General features: G+C 42.4%; 1 protein-coding gene across 1 annotated transcript in view; it reads left to right on the top strand.

The window, feature by feature from the left end:
• Positions 1 to 23,589, top strand: part of KDM2B (lysine demethylase 2B) — a 327,868-nt gene that overhangs the window by 239,132 nt on the left and 65,147 nt on the right. Inside the window, exons 13-15 of the mRNA XM_069755447.1 lie at positions 11,338 to 11,562; positions 16,191 to 16,334; positions 18,993 to 19,079. Coding sequence (XP_069611548.1) covers positions 11,338 to 11,562; positions 16,191 to 16,334; positions 18,993 to 19,079 — 456 coding nt within the window. The remainder of the gene's footprint in view (positions 1 to 11,337; positions 11,563 to 16,190; positions 16,335 to 18,992; positions 19,080 to 23,589) is intronic.

Below are 23,589 nucleotides of genomic sequence, written 5' to 3'. Positions count from 1 at the left end.
CCTGCTCAGAGCAGGCACTGTGAAGGCTGCAGCGCTGCATGTCAGATCAGTGATCTGACAGAGTGCTGTGCAAACTGTCAGATCACTGATCTGTGATGTCCCCCCCCCCCCCCCGGGACAAAGTAAAAAAGTAAAAAAGAAAATTTTCAAATGTGTAAAAAAAAAAAAAAAAATTATTCCCATAAATACATTTCTTTATCTAAATTAAAAAAAAAACTATAAAAGTACACATATTTAGTATTGCCGCGTCCGTAACGGCCCGACCTATAAAACTGGCCCACTAGTTAACCCCTTCAGTAAACACCGTAAGAAAAAAAAAAAAAAACGAGGCAAAAAACAACGCTTTATTATCATACCGCCGAACAAAAAGTGGAATAACACGCGATCAAAAAGACAGATATAAATAACCATGGTACCGCTGAAAACGTCATCTTGTCCTGCAAAAAACGAGCCGCCATACAGCATCATCAGCAAAAAAATAAAAAAGTTATAGTCCTGAGAATAAAGCGATGCCAAAATAATTATTTTTTCTATAAAATAGTTTTTATCGTATAAAAGCGCCAAAACATAAAAAAAATGATATAAATGAGGTGTCGCTGTAATCGTACTGACCCGAAGAATAAAACTGCTTTATCAATTTTACCAAATGCGGAACGGTGTAAACGCCTCCCCCAAAAGAAATTCATGAATAGCTGGTTTTTGGTCATTCTGCCTCACAAAAATCGGAATAAAAAGCGATCAAAAAATGTCACGTGCCCGAAAATGTTACCAATAAAAACGTCAACTCGTCCCGCAAAAAACAAGACCTCACATGACTCTGTGGACCAAAATATAGAAAAATTATAGCTCTCAAAAGGTGGTAACGCAAAAAATATTTTTTGCAATAAAAAGCGTCTTTCAGTGTGTGACGGCTGCCAATCATAAAAATCCGCTAAAAAACCCGCTATAAAAGTAAATCAAACCCCCCTTCATTACCCCCTTAGTTAGGGAAAAATTAAAAAAATGTATTTATTTCCATTTTCCCATTAGGGCTAGGGTTAGGGTTAGGGTTAGGGCTAGGGTTAGGGCTAGGGTTAGGGCTAGGGTTAGGGCTAGGGTTAGGGCTAGGGTTAGGGTTAGGGCTAGGGTTAGGGCTAGGATTAGGGTTAGGGCTAGGGCTACAGTTTGGGTTGGGGCTAAAGTTACAGTTAGGGTTTAGATTACATTTACGGTTGGGAATATGGTTGGGATTAGGGTTGGGTGTGTCTGGGTTAGAGGTGTGGTTAGGGTTACTGTTGGGATTAGGGTTAGGGATGTGTTTGGATTAGGGTTTCAGTTATAATTGTGGGGTTTCCACTGTTTAGGCACATCAGGGGCTCTCCAAACGCGACATGGCGTCCGATCTCAATTCCAGCCAATTCTGCGTTGAAAAAGTAAAACAGTGCTTCTTCCCTTCCGAGCTCTCCCGTGTGCCCAAACAGGGGTTTACCCCAACATATGGGGTATCAGCGTACTCAGGACAAATAGGACAACAACTTTTGGGGTCCAATTTCTCCTGTTACCCTTGGGAAAATACAAAACTGGGGGCTAAAACATATTTTTTTGTGGGGAAAAAAAAGATTTTTTATTTTCACGGCTCTGCGTTATAAATTGTAGTGAAACATTTGGGGGTTCAAAGTTCTCACAACACATCTAGATTAGTTCCCTGGGGGGTCTAGTTTCCAATATGGGGTCACTTGTGGGGGGTTTCTACTGTTTAGGTACATTAGGGGTTCTGCAAACGCAATGTGACGTCTGCAGACCATTCCATCTAAGTCTGCATTCCAAATGGCGCTCCTTCCCTTCCGAGCTCTGCCATGCGCTCAAACGGTGGTTTCCCCCAACATACGGGTTATCAGCGTACTCAGGACAAATTGGACAACAACTTTTGGGGTCGAATTTCTCCTCTTACCCTCGGGAAAATACAAAACTGGGGGCTAAAAAATTATTTTGGGGGGAAAGATTTTTTTTTTTAATTTTCACGGCTCTGCGTTACAAACTGTAGTGAAACACTTGGGGGTTCAAAGCTATCACAACACATCTAGATGAGTTCCTTAGGGGGTCTAGTTTCCAAAATGGTGTCACTTGTGGGAGGTTTCTACTGTTTAGGTACATTAGGGGCTCTGCAAATGCAATGTGACACATGGAGACCATTCCATCTAAGTCCTCATTCCAAATGGAGCTCCTTCCCTTCCGAGCCCTCCCATGCGCCCAAACAGTGGTTCCCCCCCACATATGGGGTATCAGCGCACTCAGGACAAATTGGACAACAAATTGTGGGGTCGAATTTCTCCTGTTACCCTCGGGAAAATACAAAACTGGGGGCTAAAAAATAATTTTTGTGGGAAAAAATTTTTGTTTTATTTTTACGGCTCTGCATTATAAACTTCTGTGAAGCACTTGGTGGGTCAAAGTGCTCACCACACCTCTAGATGAGTTCCTTAGGGGGTCTACTTTCCAAAATGGTGTCATTTGTGGGGGGATTCAATGTTTAGGCACATCAGTGGCTCTTCAAACGCAACATGGCGTTCTATCTCAATTCCTGTCAATTTTGCTTTGAAAAATCAAAAAAATCAAACGGCGCTCCTTCCCTTCCGAGCTCTCCCATCCGCCCAAACAGTGGTTTACCCCCACATATGGGGTATCAGCGTACTCAGGACAAATTGTACAACAACTTTTGGGGTCCAATTTCTTCTCTTACCCTTGGGAAAATAAAAAATTGGGGGCGAAAAGATAATTTTTGTGAAAAAATGATTTTTTATTTTTACGGTTCTACATTATAAACTTCTGTGAAGCACTTGGTGGGTCAAAGTGCTCACCACACCTCTAGATAAGTTCCTTAGGGGGTCTACTTTCCAAAATGGTGTCACTTGTGGGGGGTTTCAATGTTTAGCCACATCAGGGGCTCTCCAAACGAAACATGGCGTCCCATCTCAATTCCAGTCAATTTTGCATTGAAAAGTCAAATGGCACTCCTTCGCTTCCGAGCTCTGCCATGCGCCCAAACAGTGGTTTACCCCCACATATTGGGTATCAGCGTACTCAGGACAAATTGTACAACAACTTTTGGGGTCCAATTTCTTCTCTTACCCTTGGGAAAATAAAAAATTGGGGGCGAAAAGATAATTTTTGTGAAAAAATGATTTTTTATTTTTACGGTTCTACATTATAAACTTCTGTGAAGCACTTGGTGGGTCAAAGTGCTCACCACACCTCTAGATAAGTTCCTTAGGGGGTCTACTTTCCAAAATGGTGTCACTTGTGGGGGGTTTCAATGTTTAGCCACATCAGGGGCTCTCCAAACGAAACATGGCGTCCCATCTCAATTCCAGTCAATTTTGCATTGAAAAGTCAAATGGCACTCCTTCGCTTCCGAGCTCTGCCATGCGCCCAAACAGTGGTTTACCCCCACATGTGGGGTATTGGCATACTCAGGACAAATTGTACAACAATGTTTGGGGTCCATTTTCTCCTGTTACCCTTGGTAAAATAAAACAAATTGGAGCTGAATTAAATTTTTTGTGAAAAAAAGTTAAATGTTCATTTTTATTTAAACATTCAAAAAATTCCTGTGAAACACCAGAAGGGTTAATAAACTTCTTGAATATGGTTTTGAGCACCTTGAGGGGTGTAGTTTTTAGAATGGTGTCACACTTGGGTATTTTCTATCATATAGACCCCTCAAAATGACTTCAAATGAGATGTGGTCCCTAAAATAAAATGGTGTTGTAGAAATGAGAAATTGCTGGTCAACTTTTAACCCTTATAACTCCCTAACAAAAAAAAATTTTGGTTCCAAAATTGTGCTGATGTAAAGTAGACATGTGGGAAATGTTACTTATTAAGTATTTTGTGTGACATATCTCTGTGATTTAATTGCATAAAAATTCAAAGTTGGAAAATTGCGAAATTTTCATAATTTTCGCCAAATTTCCGTTTTTTTCACAAATAAACGCAGGTACTATCAAAGAATTTTTACCATTGTCATGAAGTACAATATGTCACGAGAAAACAATGTCAGAATCACCAGGATCCATTTAAGCGTTCCAGAGTTATAACCTCATAAAGGGACAGTGGTCAGAATTGTAAAAATTGGCCCGGTCATTAACGTGCAAACCACCCTTGGGGGTAAAGGGGTTAAGGGCATAAAAATTCAAAATTGGTAAATTGCAAAATTTTCGCCAAGTTTCCGATTTTTTCACAAATAAACGCAGGTAATATCAAAGAAATTTTACCACGGTCATGGAGTACAATATGTCACGAGAAAACCATGTCAGAATTATCAGGATCCGTTGAAGCGTTCCATAGTTATAACCTCATAAAGGGATAGTGGTCAGAATTGTAAAAATTAGCCCGTCATTAACGTGCAAACCACCTGTGGGGCTTAAGGGGTTAAAGGGGAACCTGTCAGCAGATTTTGCCGCTATAAGAAGCGGCCACTGCCCTTTAGGGCTTATCTACACCATTGTGAATGCAAGCGAAAAAGAGAAAAGAGACATACCTAGACTGGGGAACACCCAAAATATCCATATCAAAATGTCTTTAAATCTTTGTATATTTATTAAAGTCCAAAAACACACACACATAAGAAAAATATCTTATAAAAACATTTAAAAACAATAACAAACAAACCCCATAAAGAGGTAAATTCCCCCTAGAAATGGACCAACAATGTTGATAATATTGCAATATGACAAAAACAATACATGGCAGACCTAATATGGTGGACAACTATAGGCTACAAGAAGGACAGTGCAATCAATTTAGGCCAGTTGATAATAATAATAATAATAACCCTTTGTGGCAAGAGAACATATGAACCTTCAAGCATTGGGTAATAGTGACCAGGGGAAAAAAAGATCCAGAGGTAACATGAAAGGACATGCAATGGTCATAAGAACAAAAATGGCATATATAGAACAAACCGTTAATATTGTCAGACAAATAACAAACCTGGTAAAATACCAAAAGACAGATGACCAGCCGGATTCTCCTAAATGGTGCATCAGTTTTAAACTGCTCGCCAACAGAAAACCTATAGCTCCAAACAGGTTAGTGGAGTAAAGAGACCGTCATAATTGGAAGATAAAGCAATAGAGCCTGCCTAGGATACATGCAAACCAAAAAATGGGGGTCCAGGGAGGGTCAAAGACTACAAAGACTACAGTGGCTTCATCAGGGGTACTAGCCTTTCACGTCACAGCACTCTACATGAAGATGGGGGTCCTGACTGGGTGTGTGGACTTTAGCTACGGAGATATCACGCCCCTGGCAGGCTGCATGATTCTGTTGACTTCAGCTGGCTAGGATGAAGTCGTGCAAAGTTCAATGAGGGAGACCACCACTTAACCCCTTTCTGCCATTGGACGTACTATTCCGTCCATGTGGGGTGGGCCCTACTTCCCAAGGACGGAATAGTACGTCCAGCGCAATCAGCCGCGCTCACTGGAGGAGTGCAGCCGGGTGTCAGCTGACTATCGCAGCTAACATCCGGCACTATGTGCCAGGAGCGGTCACGGACCGCCCCCGGCACACTGCGATCAAACATGATCACAGTGTTCCGGCGGTATAGGGAAGCATCGCGCAGGGAGGGGGCTCCCTGCAGGCTTCCCTGAGACCCTTGGAGCAACGCGATGTGATCGCGTTGCTCCGAGGGTCTCCTACCTTTCTCCAAAATGGCCGCGGGGCTGCATCCGGGTCCTGTGGAGGTGGCTTACAAGCGCCTGCTCAGAGCAGGCACCTGTATGCCTGGAGCTGTGCACGTCAGATCAGCGATCTGTCCCCCCCCCCTCCCCCCCCCCCCAAAAAAAAAAAAATAAATAAATTCGTGAATAGCTGGTTTTTGCTAATTCTACCTCACACAAATCGGAATAAAAAGCGATCAAAAAATGTCACGTGCCCGAAAATGTTACCAATAAAAACGACAACACAAAAACAAGACCTCACATGACTCTGTGGACCAAAATATGAAAAAATTGCTCTTGCTCTCAAAATGTGGTAACGCAAAAAATGTTTTTTTGCAATAAAAAGCGTCTTTTAGTGTGTGACGGCTGCCAATCATAAAAATCCGCTAGAAAACCCGCTATAAATAGTAAATCAAACCCCCCCTTCATCACCCCCTTAGTTAGGGAAAAATTAAAAAAAGTATTTATTTACATTTTCCGGTTGGGGCTAGGGTTAGGGCTACAGTTAGGGTTGGGGCTAAAGTTAGGGTTAGGGTTGGGGCTAAAGTTAGGGTTGGGGCTAAAGTTAGGGTTAGGGTTTGGATTACATTTACGGTTGGGAATATGGTTGAGATTAGGGTTAGGGGTGTGTTAGGGTTAGGGTTTCAGTTATAATTGGGGGGTTTCCACTGTTTAGGCACATCAGGGGCTCTCCAAACGCGACATGGCGTCCGATCTCAATTCCAGCCAATTCTGCGTTGAAAAAGTAAAACAGTGCTCCTTCCCTTCCGAGCTCTCCCGTGTGCCCAAACAGGGGTTTACCCCAACATATGGGGTATCAGCTTACTCAGGACAAATTGGACAACAACTTTTGGGGTTCAATTTCAACTGTTACCCTTGGAAAAATACAAAACTGGGGGCTAAAAAATAATTTTATGGAAAAAAAAAGGATTTTTTATTTTCACGGCTCTGCATTATAAACTGTAGTGAAACACTTGGGGGTTCAATGTTCTCACAATACATCTAGATAAGTTCCTTGGGGGGTCTAGTTAACAATATGGGGTCACTTGTGGGGGTTTCTACTGTTTAGGTACATTAGGGGCTCTGCAAATGCAATGTGACTCCTGCAGACCATTCCATCTAAGTCTGCATTCCAAATGGCGCTCCTTCCTTTCTGAGCTCTACCATGCGCCAAAACGGTGGTTCCCCCCACATAAGGGGTATCAGCGTACCCGGGATAAATTGGACAAACACTTTTGGAGTCCAATTTCTCCTGTTACCCTTGGGAAAATACAAAACTGGGGGCTAAAAAATAATTTTTGTTGGAATAAAAAATAATTTTTATTTTCACGACTCTGTGTTATAAACTGTAGTGAAACACTTTGGGGTTCAAAGCTCTCATAATTCATCTAGATGAGTTCCTTAGGGGGTCTACTTTCCAAAATGGTGTCACTTGTGGGGGGTTTCAATGTTTAGGCACATCAGTGGCTCTCCAAACGCAACATGGTGTCCCATCTCAATTCCAGTCAATTTTGCATTGAAAAGTCAAATGGTGCTCTTTCCCTTCCGAGCTCTCTTTTGCGCCCAAACAGAGGTTTACACCCCCATATGGGGTATCAGCGTACTCAGGACAAATTGTACAACAACTTTTGGGGTCCAATTTTTCCTCTTACCCTTGGGAAAATAAAAAAAATTGGGGGCAAAAAGATCATTTTTGTGAAAAAATATGATTTTTTATTTTTACTGCTCTGCATTAAAAACCTCTGTGAATCACTTAATGGGTCAAAGTGCTCACCACATATCTAGATAAGTTCCTTAGGGGGTCTACTTTCCAAAATGGTGTCACTTGTGCGGGGTTTCAATGTTTAGGCACATCAGTGGCTCTCCAAACGCAACATGGCGTCCCATCTCAATTCCAGTCAATTTTGCATTGAAAAGTCAAATGGCCGTCCTTTGCTTCCAAGCTCTGCCATGCGCCCAAACAGTGGTTTTCCCCCATATATGGGGTATCATTGTACTCAGGACAAATTGTACAACAACTTTTGGGGTCCATTTTCTCCTGTTACCCTTGGTAAAATAAAACAAATTGGAGCTGAAGTAAATTTTTTGTGAAAAAAAAGTTAAATGTTAATTTTTATTTAAACATTCCAAAAATTCCTGTGAAACACCTGAAGGGTTAATAAACTTCTTGAATGTGGTTTTGAGCACCTTGAGGGGTGCAGTTTTTAGAGTGGTGTCACACTTGGGTATTTTCTATCATATAGACCCCTCAAAATGACTTCAAATGAGATGTGGTCACTAAAAAAAAAATGGTGTTGTAAAAATGAGAAATTGCTGGTCAACTTTTAACCCTTATAACTCCCTAACAAAAAAAAAAATTTGGTTCCAAAATTGTGCTGATGTAAAGTAGACATGTGGGAAATGTTACTTATTAAGTATTTTGTGTGACATATCTCTTTGATTTAATTGCATAAAAATTCAAAGTTGGAAAATTGCGAAATTTTGAAAATTTTCGCCAAATTTCCGTTTTTTCCACAAATAAACGCAGGTAATATCAAAGAAATTTTACCACTATCATGAAGTACAATATGTCTCGAGAAAACAATGTCAGAATCACCGGGATCGGTTAAAGCGTTCCAGAGTTATAACCTCATAAAGGGACAGTGGTCAGAATTGTAAAAATTGGCCCGGGCCATAACGTGCAAACCACCCTTGGGGGTAAAGGGGTTAAAAAAAAAAAAAATTGTGCCATTTTCCCATACCCGTAGCGTCTCCATTAATCGTGATCTTAGGTTGGGTGGGGGCTTTCTTTTTTGGGTACCGAGCTGACGTTTTAATTGATACCATTTTGGTGCAGATACAATCTTTTGATCGCCTGTTATTGCATTTTATTGCAATGTAGCGGCGACCAAAAAAAAACAAATTCTGACGTTTTGACTTTTTCTCGTTACACCGTTTAACAATCTGATTAATTATTTGTTTTTTTATGTTGATAGATCGGGCGATTTTGAAAGTGGCGATACCAAATATGTGTATATTTGTTTTTTTTTGTTTTTTTTATTGTTTAATTTTGAATGGGGCTAATAAAGGGGTGATTTGAACTTTTTATATTTAATTTTATAATATTTTTAAAAACTTTTTTTTTTTTTTACTTTTTGCATGCTTCAATAGTCTCTATGGGAGACTAGAGGCTGCAGTTGTCCGATCGGCTCTGCTAGATACAGGCGGTGATCAGATCGCCTGTATGTAGCAGAAATGCACACTTGCTATGAGCGCCGACCACCTGGCAATCTGCCTATGACAACCATAGAAGTCTGCTGGAGAACTCTAGTTGTCATGCCAACCCATTGGTGACCCGCGATCACGTTACAGGGTCACCGATAGGCGGGATTTGCGGCGCGCTTGCCGGAAGCGCAAGTTAAATGTTACTATCAGAGATTGACAGTGGCATTTAACTAACTAGTTAACAGCTGCGGGTAGTTCCAAACGCAGCTGTTGCGGGCACATGTCAGCTGTATATATCAGCTGTCATGTGCCCAGAAAGGTTTATATGCACAGTGCATTGAAAAAAAAATATTTTATCTAATATACCTGAAGTGTAAAGGAAATGGTTTTCTAAATATGTAAGGGGTAATGTTTATCCTTGTGGAGAGTGATGTGCCTATCCTGGCATGCCGGTGTGAGGACTCAGAGACTTTTAAGCAATGCAATGCTCCATTGGGAAATTAAGTACGCAAATTTCCAGAGAAATAGAACTTGAACCCTAGTGCCAACTATTGGAAGTTTGCAGTCATACATGTGCTTCTCACAAAATTAGAATATCATCAAAAAGTTAATTTATTTCAGTTCTTCAATACAAAAAGTGAAACCCATATATTATATAGCGTCATTACAATCAGAGTGATCTATTTCAAGTGTTTATTTCTGTTAATGTTGATGATTATGGATTACAGCCAATGAAAATCCAAAAGTCATTATCTCAGTAAATTAGATTAACAAAAAACACGTGCAAAGGCTTCCTAAGCATTTAAAAAGGTCCCTTGGTCTGTTCACTCTGTGAACAGCCAGCTTCTTTAGCAATGACCTTTTGTGGCTTCCCCTCCTTGTGGAGTGTGTCAATGACTGCCTTCTGGACATCTGTTAAGTCAACAGTCTTCCCCATGATTGTGGGGCCTATTGAAACAGACCAAGGGACCTTTTTAAATGCTTAGGAAGCCTTTGCATGTGTTTTTTGTTAATCTAATTTACTGAGATAATGACTTTTGGGTTTTCATTGGCTGTAAGCCATAATCAACATTAACAGAAATAAACACTTGAAATAGTGTAACATTACAAACAGTGATCTATGTAATGAGTTTCACTTTTTGTATTTAAGAACTGAAATAAATGAACTTTTCTAATTTTGTGAGAAGCACGTGTGTGTGTGTGTGTGTGTGTGTGTGTGTGTGTGTGTGTGTGATTATATTTTCATATATTGCACACAGACATATTTTTAATCTTGAAGCAAAAGGTAAAACTGGAGAGACCAAAAGTGCAAATGGGGTCTTAACTGGTGTTAAAGTGGTGTAAAATATAATGGGTATGCTCACCTGATGGGGTTGTGGTTGTCCTATGGAATCATGTAAGGACTGCTGCAGGACCACCATTGGGATAAGATGCAATAAATGAGAAATATGGTGATTATGTCAATGCGTTTCAAGGTTTTCAAACATCTTTATGAGGACTAAACCACAATGAAGACTATTCTTAATCTTGTGGAGCTAAGACTTAGGCTGGGCTTCATGGAAAACCATTAGCTGCCCTATATACTACAATAATGTGGAATTGGAGAACGTGATTAAACAGTGTCTGGTTCAAATCTCCTAAGGGGACTGAAAATAAAGTAAAAAAAACAATTATTTTTTAATATAAAAATTCAAGTCAGTACCTTTTTCTTAGTTTAAAAATTAAATACTAACAAAAATAAATATACCGTATATTGCAACATCTGTAAAAATCTGATTCATCAAAATGTAAAATTACTTATCCTGTATAGTAAAGCAAAAATGAAAATTGTATACGTCTCAGAAAATGGATATACAAACACTCCAATTTTATTTTTATAAAAGAAGCATTGCATCTTAACTAGCAGGAGGCACAACTTTGGAACTGAGGGGCATAGAAAAAAAATACTGTTCCAGAATCAATGGATCAGCGGCGATTTGAGAAGGTACTCAAACCTTTGCGTTTATAGTGATGTCAGATTTGTAATAACAGGAACTATTATATTGCCAGGTAATTTTTTTTACCATCTCTTGACTGCTGTAAACATCCAAAAAAAAGCAAACAGTCATGCAGCTATGATGACAGACGATTAAGTTTATGGCTCTTGGAAGAGGTGGCGTTAAAACCGAATACACAGAAAGGAAAATCTCTTGGTTGTGAAAAAGTTGGATAAATTATAGATGGACATCCTTTATATCAGAATCTTCAGCTACTTTTGCTCTATACGTTTTGCTTCATACGTTTCTGCTGACAAATCGAACACCATGTTCAATGTGACAGGTTCCCATAACGTTGGGCCGTACTGTACGTAAAAGATGCAGGAGTTAAAGTTGTCTTATTTTTACTCTTTTATAAGTTGCATATGACTTTTTTTTTATATATATCTATGTAGAACCGAGCTGTGGGAAGACCAAAAGGTAAACTTTCCACCTCTCCTGCCGTGAAATTATCTGCTAACAGGACCAGTGCTGGAGCACGCAGAAGGCGGACACGATGCCGGAAATGTGAAGCATGCTTGCGCACAGAATGTGGGGAGTGTCACTTTTGCAAAGACATGAAGAAATTTGGGGGACCAGGACGGATGAAACAGTCATGTATCATGCGGCAATGTATAGCTGTAAGTAATTCTTTTTCAGCAAATTTGGATATGTATATTGTGGTATTTTGATTTTTTACATTTTGTAGCCAATTTGTTTCAATAAACAAAATTACAAACTTTTTTAGGGTATGTGCACACGGTCAGTAAACGCTGTGGGTTGGACGTTGCGTAATTGCGCAGCGTCCAGATGTTACAGCATAGTGGATGGGATTTCTTGAAATCCCATGTCCACTATGCGTCCAGAGACGCCCGCCGCTCACCTGCGGGGACAGACATGCGTTGTCTCTTTCTAGACCGCATCATGTCTAGACTCGCATCTCTGCAAGATAAATATCACCCATACAATGTATTGGACGCGGTGAATCTACACGGTTCAGTGAACACATGCGGATTCACCTGCGTCCAAAGCACTGCCAATTACTGAACGTGTGCACCTAACCTTATACTCTAAAAATGCATCTAGCTGCTACACAAGAAAGAGCACTAAATAATGGATAGATTCATAGTTGTGGTTGGTTCAAATGCAGAAAGCTGTGTGTGACTGTGCAGCTCCAGTGCCCAATCACTGTGCAGGGTGGGCTTTGTTCATATCACATTGAGAAATATTCCATGTATACATCAATCAGAAGGCTCAAATTGTACTGGTGATGGAAAACACTAATATACCACTTTATGGGCGTACAGTATCATATATTGCCCATCAGGGAGCCTTTTTGCTTGACTTGTCTATTACCTCCCCCTTAAGGCCCACTTGTGTATCCTGTGTACATTTTCATGTATACTCACATTATACACACCTATATAAAATAAGCACATGCCAATACATTACTTGCGCGTTATGCATGTGTATACATTACATAATACAAACATGCACACAAGCCTGAAGAAAATGTACTTGTACAAATGACGCATACATATACACAATGTACATGTGTATCACAAAAATGTAAGAGGACCAGACTATTTTATTGTACATTCATAGGTGTATGAGAGGGAATCTGAATGTAGTCAATCGTGATGCCCAAACCCTGGATTTTCAAACCATTTTCTATAAAATTCTGAAAAGTTTTAGGGGCAGCCGGGCTCTGATTTATGCTGGTCACGCTTTGGACAGCACAAATCAAGTGACAGTTCCTCTTTAAGGCTATGTGCACACGTCAGGATTTTCTGCAGGATTTTCCTGAACAAAACCGGACCTTTTTCTGCAGGAAATCCGCATGCGTTTTTTTTGCACGTTTTTTTCCGGAGATTCCCAATGCATTAAATAGTGGCAAAAGCGCGAAAAATCTGCAAAATTAATGAACATGCTGCGTTTTTTTACCGCGATGCGTTTTTTTTCGTGGAAAAAATGCATCATGTGCAAAAAAAATTGCAGAATGCATTAAAAATTATGGGATGCCTATGTATGCATTTTTTAAGCGTTTTTTCCGCGGAAAACGGCGGAAAAAAATGCATATAGCCTAAAGGGGGTTTTTCTGGGCTCTAGACCAATTTATACTGTCATTCTATGTGCACACTGTCATGATTTCCCTCTATTTACCAGCATGAATGGGCGATTTGCATACGTGTGGTATCTCACAGATGCAGATGAGAATCTGGTCTGCATGTGATTACATTATGACTGGATTCTCATACACTTCTCTGAAAGATCACATGATGAATAGATTATAATCTGTGAGATCACATGACAACTAGGGTTTCATTTACCTTGAGAGAAGTAGATGAGAATTTAATCAGCAAGCAATTACAAGTATGCAAATCGCATACTTGAGCTGGAAATACATGGGAATCTTAACAGTGTGCATACTGAATGTTGGAATTTGTCAAGCATCTGAAAAAAATGTGAAACATTTTTCATTATATTTTTGAAGGGAAAAAATGACTCTTATATTGCCCCTAATATACAGGTATGTAAAGATACATCTCTATATACTTTGCCTATAATGCAGATGAGTGCCAGTTATATCTTTAGGGTTTACTCACAGGAGTGAATAACTTGGACGAATGGTAGCCGATTTCTATTATCAGATAGCACACTGATCCATGTTATTCGATGGGGTAGTGCAGAGGGTCTAGTTTTTTTCACTGACAGAAACTGTCTGAAAAAAATTGCAGAATGCTGTGATTTCACTTTGTATGCGGCTGATAGTGAGAAAAAAAATCTGTTGCCATATGGACTAAAGGTATGGGATCCAATTTTTGCGAATACAGAGTAGTTCTGTAAGAGGGAAAATTGTAATTGGTCCTGTAAAAGATTAATAGCTGCGAAGTAAAAAAATAAAAATGATTGCACAAAGACATCACACAGATGGCAAGTGAGGAGAAAAAATCATCCCCCTGATATATATATATATATATATATATATATATATATATATATATATATATATATATATATATATATTTATTTATATATATATATATATATACATACATACATACATACATACATACATACATACATACACACATACACACATACACACATACACACACACACACACACACACACACACACACACTTGGGTGATGCCAGCCTTAAGGTACCGTCATACTAAAGCGACGCTGCAGCGATACCGACAACGATGTCGATCGCTGCAGCGTCGCTGGAGAGCTGTCACACAGACAGCTCTCCAGCGACCAACGATTCCAAGGTCCCCGGTAACCAGGGTAAACATCGGGTTACTAAGCGCAGGGCCGCGCTTAGTAACCCGATGTTTACCCTGGTTACCAGCGTAAACGTTAAAAAAAACAAACACTACATACTTACCTTCAGCTGTCTGTCCTCCGGCGCTCTGCTTTCCTCTGCACTGTCAGCACCGGTCAGCCGTAAAGCAGAGCGGTGACGTCACCACTGTGCTTTCCGGCTGGCTGGCGCTGACACAGGATGCAGGAGGAGTGCAGAGAAGCAGAGCGCCGGGGACAGACAGCTGAAGGTAAGTATGTAGTGTTTGTTTTTTTAACGTTTACGCTGGTAACCAGGGTAAACATCGGGTTACTAAGCGCGGCCCTGCGCATAGTAACCCGATGTTTACCCTGTTTACCAGTGAAGACATCGCTGGATCGGTGTCACACAAGCCGATCCAGCGATGTCAGCGGGAAGTCCAGCGACGAAATAAAGTTCTGGACTTTCCTCAGCGACCAACGATCTCCCAGCAGGGGCCTGATCGTTGGTCGCTGTCACACATAACGATTTCCTTAACGATATCGTTGCTACGTCACAAAAAGCAACGATATCGTTTACGATATCGTTATGTGTGACGGTACCTTTAGGCAGAGCTAATTTGCATACTTAGCAGTTCATACCGTCACACAGTGGCATTTTGATCGCTATGACGGCACGATCCGTGACGCTTCAGCATCGTAACAATATTGCTCCAGCGTCGTAGACTGCTGTCACACTTTGCAATGTACGACACTGGAGCGATAATTTCATGACGTATGTGCGATGTAGAAGCCGTTGGTTACTATGCGCACATCGTATACAATATCGTGCACACCTTTGTTACACCATGCGATCATGCCGCCACAGCGGGACACTAGACGACGAAAGAAAGTTTCAAACGATCTGCTACGACGTACGATTCTCAGCGGGGTCCCTGATCGCAGGAGCGTGTCAGACACAGCGAGATCGCTGGAACCTCACGGATATATCGCTGGAACGTCACAAATCGTGCCGTCGTAGCGATCAAAATGCCACTGTGTGACGGTACCCTAACATGCTCAAGGCTCTGAGTTTGAATCCTGGGGAAGAACATACGCCGAGCAAGTAAATGACTTTATATCTAGTTAATAATATGTTATTTAATGAACGAAGATGATGGGGGCCCTTCACCCATTGTCATCAGTCAGAGAAAGACAGAGGAAACAACAAGAACACATCAGTGTCCTGACTGAGCGACATGAGCTCGACTACGCCTCCTACCCCTATGTGCTGCTGTGCAGATAAGTCCGCCACAATGCAGTATGTGCACCCCAGGCTCTCATTTTGTTGATTTTCCCCCCCCCCTTAATCTGGTTAGAATATTACCTACAACACCATAAAGCAAATAATTTCAGTTTTACCAACATTTACACATTTGTCAAATGGACTCCTTTACATACAGCAAATGTGGGCTCTTACGTGATATGAACAAAGCATTACCCAAGATCTCCATTTCAGGATGTACAGTTATCGGTCATTCTGTTCTACAGCTCGGGCTTATGCGCCTGTGTGATCGTTACGTTTGGAGATTTCAGTTTTCTTGTCTTTCTTTTTTTTTCTTTTTTTTTTGTAATTAAAACTAGGTACAGGTCTGTGCTTTTAAAGTAGACACACAGGAGAGCGTATTTCTCATATGATGTGCAAGGGGACAGTTCATTAATATCATGGCATACACTGCATCACACAGCCATCACTTTAATTCTTTTATTGCTTTTATCTTTCGTAACATTATAGTTGTTTTAGGGGTGGAGAAATCTCACTCACTAAAAGCTTCATTAGAATATCTTGGGTTCTGCAAAAAAAAACAAAAAAACAGTTCATCTGGTAAAACTGCAGCTTTGTACATCACAGTAAGAGAATGGCTTAAGTTCTGTTTGTATTTGCCACATACAGCCCACCAAATGAACTGTAGTTTCATGCTTTGCATTTGGTTTTCCATCAGCCTGTCTTGCCTCATACTGCCGTTTGTTTGGTGTGTGGAGAAGCGGGGAAGGAGGACTGTGTGGAAGGTCAAGAAGCAAAATTTAATGTCATGCTGATGGAATGCTCAATCTGTAATGAAATTATCCACCCAGGTTGCCTTAAGGTAAGTTCGATTGGTGTGACATTATATTCAGTGTCATAGCTAGCCACAGTAGTCAGCACACTCAGAGATGTGGCTAATTCATGATTTTTCCTGCTGCTAACATAGAACTGTAAAATGCTGCCTTTTTTGTGCAGAGAAAATGCACAGCATCAAAATGCACCTAATATTCATCATGGGAGCTTGGTTTTTTTAAAAGTGTTGCTACATTTTCAGTGGTATAATATTTTGGAGTTTTAATTAGTGATGATGGATTGTGCTGGGATAAGGTGTTATCTGAGCACGCTCTTGTGCTAATAGATTATCTCTGGTATGCTCCAATGATGGATTGTGCTGGGATAAGGTGTTATCTGAGCACGCTCTTGTGCTAATAGATTATCTCTTGTGTGCTCCAATACTATGTTCGAGCCATCGTGGCTGCATATCTCTTGGCTGTTCGACAGTCGCAACACATGCATAGATTGTTTGTTCTTTACTGAATCATTCACATTGGCATCACAATGATTTACATCACAATTTAATTTTCTAGTTGCATAACGTGTATCCAGATAGATATAATATTTCATCATAAACACAGATTGAGGTGTTTCATTTAAGAATGCTTTACTTATACGCCTAGTAATCTCCGTGTCTGTGGTGAGCAAGGTCTCTTATGTAATGGCAAGTATGAAAGATACCCTGATGATGATCTTTTAACTCTCAGTAAGCGCCCCTGTAGTGAGATAATTATATTGTGTACAGTGCCTACAAGTAGTATTCAACCCCCTGCAGATTTAGCAGGTTTAATAAGATGCAAATAAGTTAGAGCCTTCAAACTTCAAACAAGAGCAGGATTTATTAACAGATGCATAAATCTTACAAACCAAAAAGTTTTGTTGCTCAGTTAAATTTTTATACATTTTAAACATAAAAGTGTGGGTCAATTATTATTCAACCCCTAGGTTTAATATTTTGTGGAATTACCTTTGTTTGCAATTACAGCTAATAATCGTCTTTTATAAGACCTGATCAGGCCGGCACAGGTCTCTGGAGTTATCTTGGCCCACTCCTCCATGCAGATCTTCTCCAAGTTATCTAGGTTCTTTGGGTGTCTCATGTGGACTTTAATCTTGAGCTCCTTCCACAAGTTTTCAATTGGGTTAAGGTCAGGAGACTGACTAGGCCACTGCAACACCTTGATTTTTTGCCTCTTGAACCAGGCCTTTGTTTTCTTGGCTGTGTGCTTTGGGTCGTTGTCTTGTTGGAAGATGAAATGACGACCCATCTTAAGATCCTTGATGGAGGAGCGGAGGTTCTTGGCCAAAATCTCCAGGTAGGCCGTGCTATCCATCTTCCCATGGATGCGGACCAGATGGCCAGGCCCCTTGGCTGAGAAACAGCCCCACAGCATGATGCTGCTACCACCATGCTTGACTGTAGGGATGGTATTCTTGGGGTCGTATGCAGTGCCATCCAGTCTCCAAACGTCACGTGTGTGGTTGGCACCAAAGATCTTGATCTTGGTCTCATCAGACCAGAGAACCTTGAAACAGTCCGTCTCAGAGTCCTCCAAGTGATCATGAGCAAACTGTAGACGAGCCTTGACATGACGCTTTGAAAGTAAAGGTACCTTATGGGCTCGTCTGTAACGGAGACCATTGCGGTGGAGTACGTTACTTATGGTATTGACTGAAACCAATGTCCCCACTGCCATGAGATCTTCCCGGAGCTCCTTCCTTGATGTCCTTGGGTTAGCCTTGACTCTTCGGACAAGCCTGGCCTCGGCACGGGAGGAAACTTTCAAAGGCTGTCCAGGCCGTGGAAGGCTAACAGTAGTTCCATAAGACTGCCACTTCCGGATGATGCTCCCAACAGTGGAGACAGGTAGGCCCAACTCCTTGGAAAGGGTTTTGTACCCCTTGCCAGCCTTGTGACCCTCCACGATCTTGTCTGATGGCCTTGGAATGCTCCTTTGTCTTTCCTATGTTGACCATGTATGAGTGCTGTTCACAAGTTTGGGGAGGGTCTAAAATAGTCAGAAAAGGCTGGAAAAAGAGATAATTAATCCAAACATGTGAAGCTCATTGTTCTTTGTGCCTGAACTACTTCTTAATACTTTAGGGGAACCAAACAGAATTCTGGTGGGTTGAGGGGTTGAATAATAAATGACCCTCTGAAAAGACTTTTCACAATTTAAAAAAAAATAAACAAAGAAATAACATTCTTTTTTGCTGAAGTGCATTTCACACTGCCAGGCTGATCTACAGTCCAAATGTCACAATGCCAAGTTAATTCCAAATGTGTAAACCTTCTAAATCTGCAGGGGGTTGAATACTACTTGTAGGCACTGTATGTCATTCACCTAATCTTTATTGCCAGTCAGTAGCAGACTGACCATGCTGTAGACATGCAACATCGATGCCTTTTAAAATGTCTCATGGTATCTGTAACTTTGTAACTATGCTTGAATGCAATGACAACTATAAGTTATGTTCTTTAATATTTGAACTATGAAATGATAAACAAAAATATTGATAACATTGAACCGCTTTGATTTTGAGTGCTATACAGATTGCTCTTTTGGCAAAGAACAGGTCGTTCTCTTGACACCTAACTGCAGAAATACGGAGTGAGGAATATGACCTCGTATAAACCGCATGTGTGCTTTATATGTCTGTGCAGATTAAGGAATCTGATGGCGTGGTGAATGATGAACTTCCAAACTGCTGGGAATGTCCAAAATGTAACCATGCAGGAAAGACTGGGAAAGTGAGTATATAGGAACTCCTTGGAGATTTAATGCTGTCCAAAGTACTACAAGCAAATTCCTTTCATATTTAATTGATTGGCTTCATGTTAATGTTTTCTAGTAATTGTTTGGTCAGTAGATAACACATGCATGAAGATTTCAAGGAAAACTGACTGGACTTTTACACTAGCTAAGTGGCTAGGAAGACAACTTTTGGCAGCGGCTTATCTTCCATGAGAGCAAAGAAATGGGCTTGTTCAAATCCAACTTGCCATATCCAAGATTTCTTTCGTATAGATTTAATTATTTTGCTTACTTTATGTAGCACCATCATATTACGCAACACTTTATTGACATAATTATCACTGTATACATCGGGGCTCACAATCTAAATTCCCATTCTCTTTGTCTTTGGAGTGTGTTTGAACCGGAGTACCCAGAGGAAACTCTCACAAACTGAGAAAACATGCGAACTCCTCACAGATATGGTCATTGGTTGACTTTCAACCCAGGACCCCAGCGCTGTAATGCATCCATGCTAACCACCATTTTAAGCGTGAAATCCATGCTGCTGTTAATAATGATGCAGATTTCTCTGCCATGAGTTTGAAATATCTGTAAATGAGCCACACATTATTTACAGGAATTGGTTCTGTAAGTACGTCTCCTAGAAACTAGAGGGTAGTCTGATGTGGATTATCCCATTTATAGAAGTATGCATTAGACATGTACCAAAAAAACTCAAATTTCAACAAAGTTCCCCTGAGTATAATGGAGAGAAGTAACGGATACCTTTTTATGTTTTTTTGGGGGCAAGTCTAAAAATAATTTTGTATATTAAGGTGTGTGCTTGTTTTGTTTTTGTTTTTTTATACATCCCCCAAAAATGTACTACAATGCAAACCTGACAAAATGTAACGAAAAGAAAATGTTTGAAATAAGTCTTGCCCATTTCAGTCTTATGGATACGCTCCAACATGCGTTAGAATATAGTTTTTTGTAATTCAGGTGTATCCATGTAACAGAATGTACTGTATGAATCTGAACCACGCCCAATCTGTACATTTACTACTTTTTGTTCTGATTTCCTACCATAAGGTGCTAAGTGTTCCGTGCAGGTGAGAAGAAGCTTCTGCTAGTGCACTGGTGCTTATTGTTCCGCCTGCACAATAGCCAAAATCATTCCTCCTCCCTTGTTCCTAGAGTTTGGTGAAGGTTACGGAGCATATGTAACCACTAGCACTATGCATACTGGATGGACTTCAAAACGAAAATCAAAAGATAAGCGCAGGGAGCCATTTTTTAATGGTTTCATTCGCTCTAATGAAGAAACATAATTTTGAATCACTCTAAAGACAAGGGCATCTTTCACAGTTTTGTTAAAGATTGCTACCTACCTGTGACTTCCTTTCTCATGAGGAAATATGGTTTCTCCTTCGCCTCATTGGGGGACACAGACCGTGGGTGTATGCTGCTGCCAATAGGAGGCTGACACTAAGTGATACAAAGAAAGTGATCTCCTCCCCTGCAGTATACACCCTCCTGCTGGCTCTCGGCTCCTCCCCTGCAGTATACACCCTCCTGCTGGCTCTCAGCTCCTCCCCTGCAGTATACACCCTCCTGCTGGCTCTCAGCTCCTCCCCTGCAGTATACACCCTCCTGCTGGCTCTCGGCTCCTCCCCTGCAGTATACACCCTCCTGCTGGCTCTCGGCTCCTCCCCTGCAGTATACACCCTCCTGCTGGCTCTCGGCTCCTCCCCTGCAGTATACACCCTCCTGCTGGCTCTCGGCTCCTCCCCTGCAGTATACACCCTCCTGCTGGCTCTCGGCTCCTCCCCTGCAGTATACACCCTCCTGCTGGCTCTCGGCTCCTCCCCTGCAGTATACACCCTCCTGCTGGCTCTCGGCTCCTCCCCTGCAGTATACACCCTCCTGCTGGCTCTCGGCTCCTCCCCTGCAGTATACACCCTCCTGCTGGCTCTCGGCTCCTCCCCTGCAGTATACACCCTCCTGCTGGCTCTCAGCTCCTCCCCTGCAGTATACACCCTCCTGCTGGCTCTCGGCTCCTCCCCTGCAGTATACACCCTCCTGCTGGCTCTCGGCTCCTCCCCTGCAGTATACACCCTCCTGCTGGCTCTCGGCTCCTCCCCTGCAGTATACACCCTCCTGCTGGCTCTCGGCTCCTCCTCTGCAGTATACACCCTCCTGCTGGCTCTCGGCTCCTCCCCTGCAGTATACACCTCCTGCTGGCTCTCGGCTCCTCCCCTGCAGTATACACCCTCCTGCTGGCTCTCGGCTCCTCCCCTGCAGTATACACCCTCCTGCTGGCTCTCAGCTCCTCCCGTGCAGTATACACCCTCCTGCTGGCTCTCAGCTCCTCCCCTGCAGTATACAACCTCCTGCTGGCTCTCAGCTCCTCCCCTGCAGTATACACCTTCCTGCTGGCTCTCAGCTCCTCCCCTGCAGTATACACACTCCTGCTGGCTCTCGGCTCCTCCCCTGCAGTATACACCCTCCTGCTGGCTCTCGGCTCCTCCCCTGCAGTATACACCCTCTTGCTGGCTCTCAGCTAACCAGTTCTTGCTTAATGTCTGTAGGAGGCACATGGGTCTGTTTCAGACCCCAACGTTTTTATTTTATTGTTTACTTTTCTGTAAATTTTTATTTTTTAATTAACGGAGTGAAGGGGGCGACGGTTCCTTTCAAGGTTCCGATCTCCCCCGAACCATCAACAGGCGAGCACGGCGAGTATACCTCCCCGTACCCTCTCCTGCGACGTGGGAAGCCATGCCTGAGCTCACTTCAGGGGCGACGGTTCCTTTCATGGTCCTGAACTCCCCACACCAGCAGCAGGCGACCACATGGAGTGTCGCCTCCATGTATCCTCTCCTGGAGCCAGGCCTAATGCCGGACAACTGGCCCTGTCCACCCGGACTGAGCTCCGTGGATGTACAGAGGCCCCTCTCTATGGCGTCCGAGCAGCCCCCACTGTCCCACCACTGTGAAAGCGGATGACACAAGGAGGCGGACGGTTCCTCTCCACCCCCCTAACAAAGGGATGATGGATTGAGGCTTATCCCTGCACCGTTCACGCTGCACACAACCGCGCTGAAACCCCCATCCGCGGCGGCTCCATGCCGGGACGCGCACCAATGGTGAGTGGATCCATCTTCAGTGGGATATTCACATGCTGACAGGCAGCCTCAGCCACTTCCCTGTGGCCCACCTCTCTGAGGTAACGCTCTGGATGGCTGCAAAAATTTAGTCCCCGGCTTCGGCCGATTTGTAGGCCGCATCCTGGAAGTCTTGCCTGGGACGACCCACTGGTGACATCCGCCAGCTACAGAAATTTAGGCCCCGGCTTAGGCCTATTCAACATCGTGTCTGTGGCTCCGCCCCCCAAATTGGCGCTTCTCGCTCTCTGCGAGATTTTATCAACTTTGCAGCTCCCGGTGGCCATCTTGGTCCACCCGGCCAGCTCAAACTGGGGTGACAGTATTTTTGCATTAAAGGGGCACATCGACTCTACATCAGTACCCGGGTAAGGAAGTACCTGGTCTTAAAGGCACATGACTAGTATTTCCTGGTCTTAAAAGCACATGACCAGTATTCCCTGGTCTTAAAGGTGCATGACCAGTATTTTCTGGTCTTAAAGGTGCACGACCAGTATTCCCTGGTCTTAAAGGTGCACGACCAGTATTCTCTGGTCTTAAAGGTGCACAACCAGTATTCTCTGGTCTTAAAGGTGCACGACCAGTATTCTCTGGTCTTAAAGGTGCATGACCAGTATTCTCTGATCTTAAAGGTGCATGACCAGTATTCTCTGGTCTTAAAGGTGCATGACCAGTATTCTCTGGTCTTAAAGGTGCACGACCAGTATTCTCTGGTCTTAAAGGTGCACGACCAGTATTCTCTGGTCTTAAAGGCGCATGACCAGTATTCTCTGATCTTAAAGGTGCATGACCAGTATTCTCTGGTCTTAAAGGTGCATGACCAGTATTCTCTGGTCTTAAAGGTGCACGACCAGTATTCTCTGGTCTTAAAGGAGCATGACCAGTATTCTCTGGTCTTAAAGGCGCATGGCCAGTATTCCCCGATCTTAAAGGCGCATGACCAGTATTCCCTGGTCTTAAAGGCGCATGACCAGTATTCTCTGTTCTTAAAGGCGTATGACCAGTATTTCGTGGTCTTAAAGGTGCATGACCAGTATTCCCTGGTCTTAAAGGCGCTTGATCAGTCCGAGGAGCCCTCCACCGCCGACCCCAGCTTTATCCTCTAGTTCTCCTCAGTGGACTTTTTCATTGACCAATCCATGGTTCTCTGTGTACCCTCTGTTTGGTGTGCTCGCAGGACCAATATACATGGTCCCTATCCTACATGGGAGCCGTCGGCTAGCAGGGGCCGCAAGTATTCTAGAAACGTGCAGGCGTCTAGAAACATACAGGCATCTAGAAAACGGAAGTTTTTCGTTTCCTGCTCCCTCACCAATGATTTGATGACAACAAGGCTCTGAATATGGATTGGATATTG

The sequence above is a fragment of the Ranitomeya imitator genome, chromosome 1, assembly GCF_032444005.1.
Source record: "Ranitomeya imitator isolate aRanImi1 chromosome 1, aRanImi1.pri, whole genome shotgun sequence".
Classification (NCBI taxonomy): domain Eukaryota; kingdom Metazoa; phylum Chordata; class Amphibia; order Anura; family Dendrobatidae; genus Ranitomeya; species Ranitomeya imitator.
Note: the sequence above shows the minus strand (reverse complement) of the source record. Positions and strands in the feature narration are given on the sequence as shown.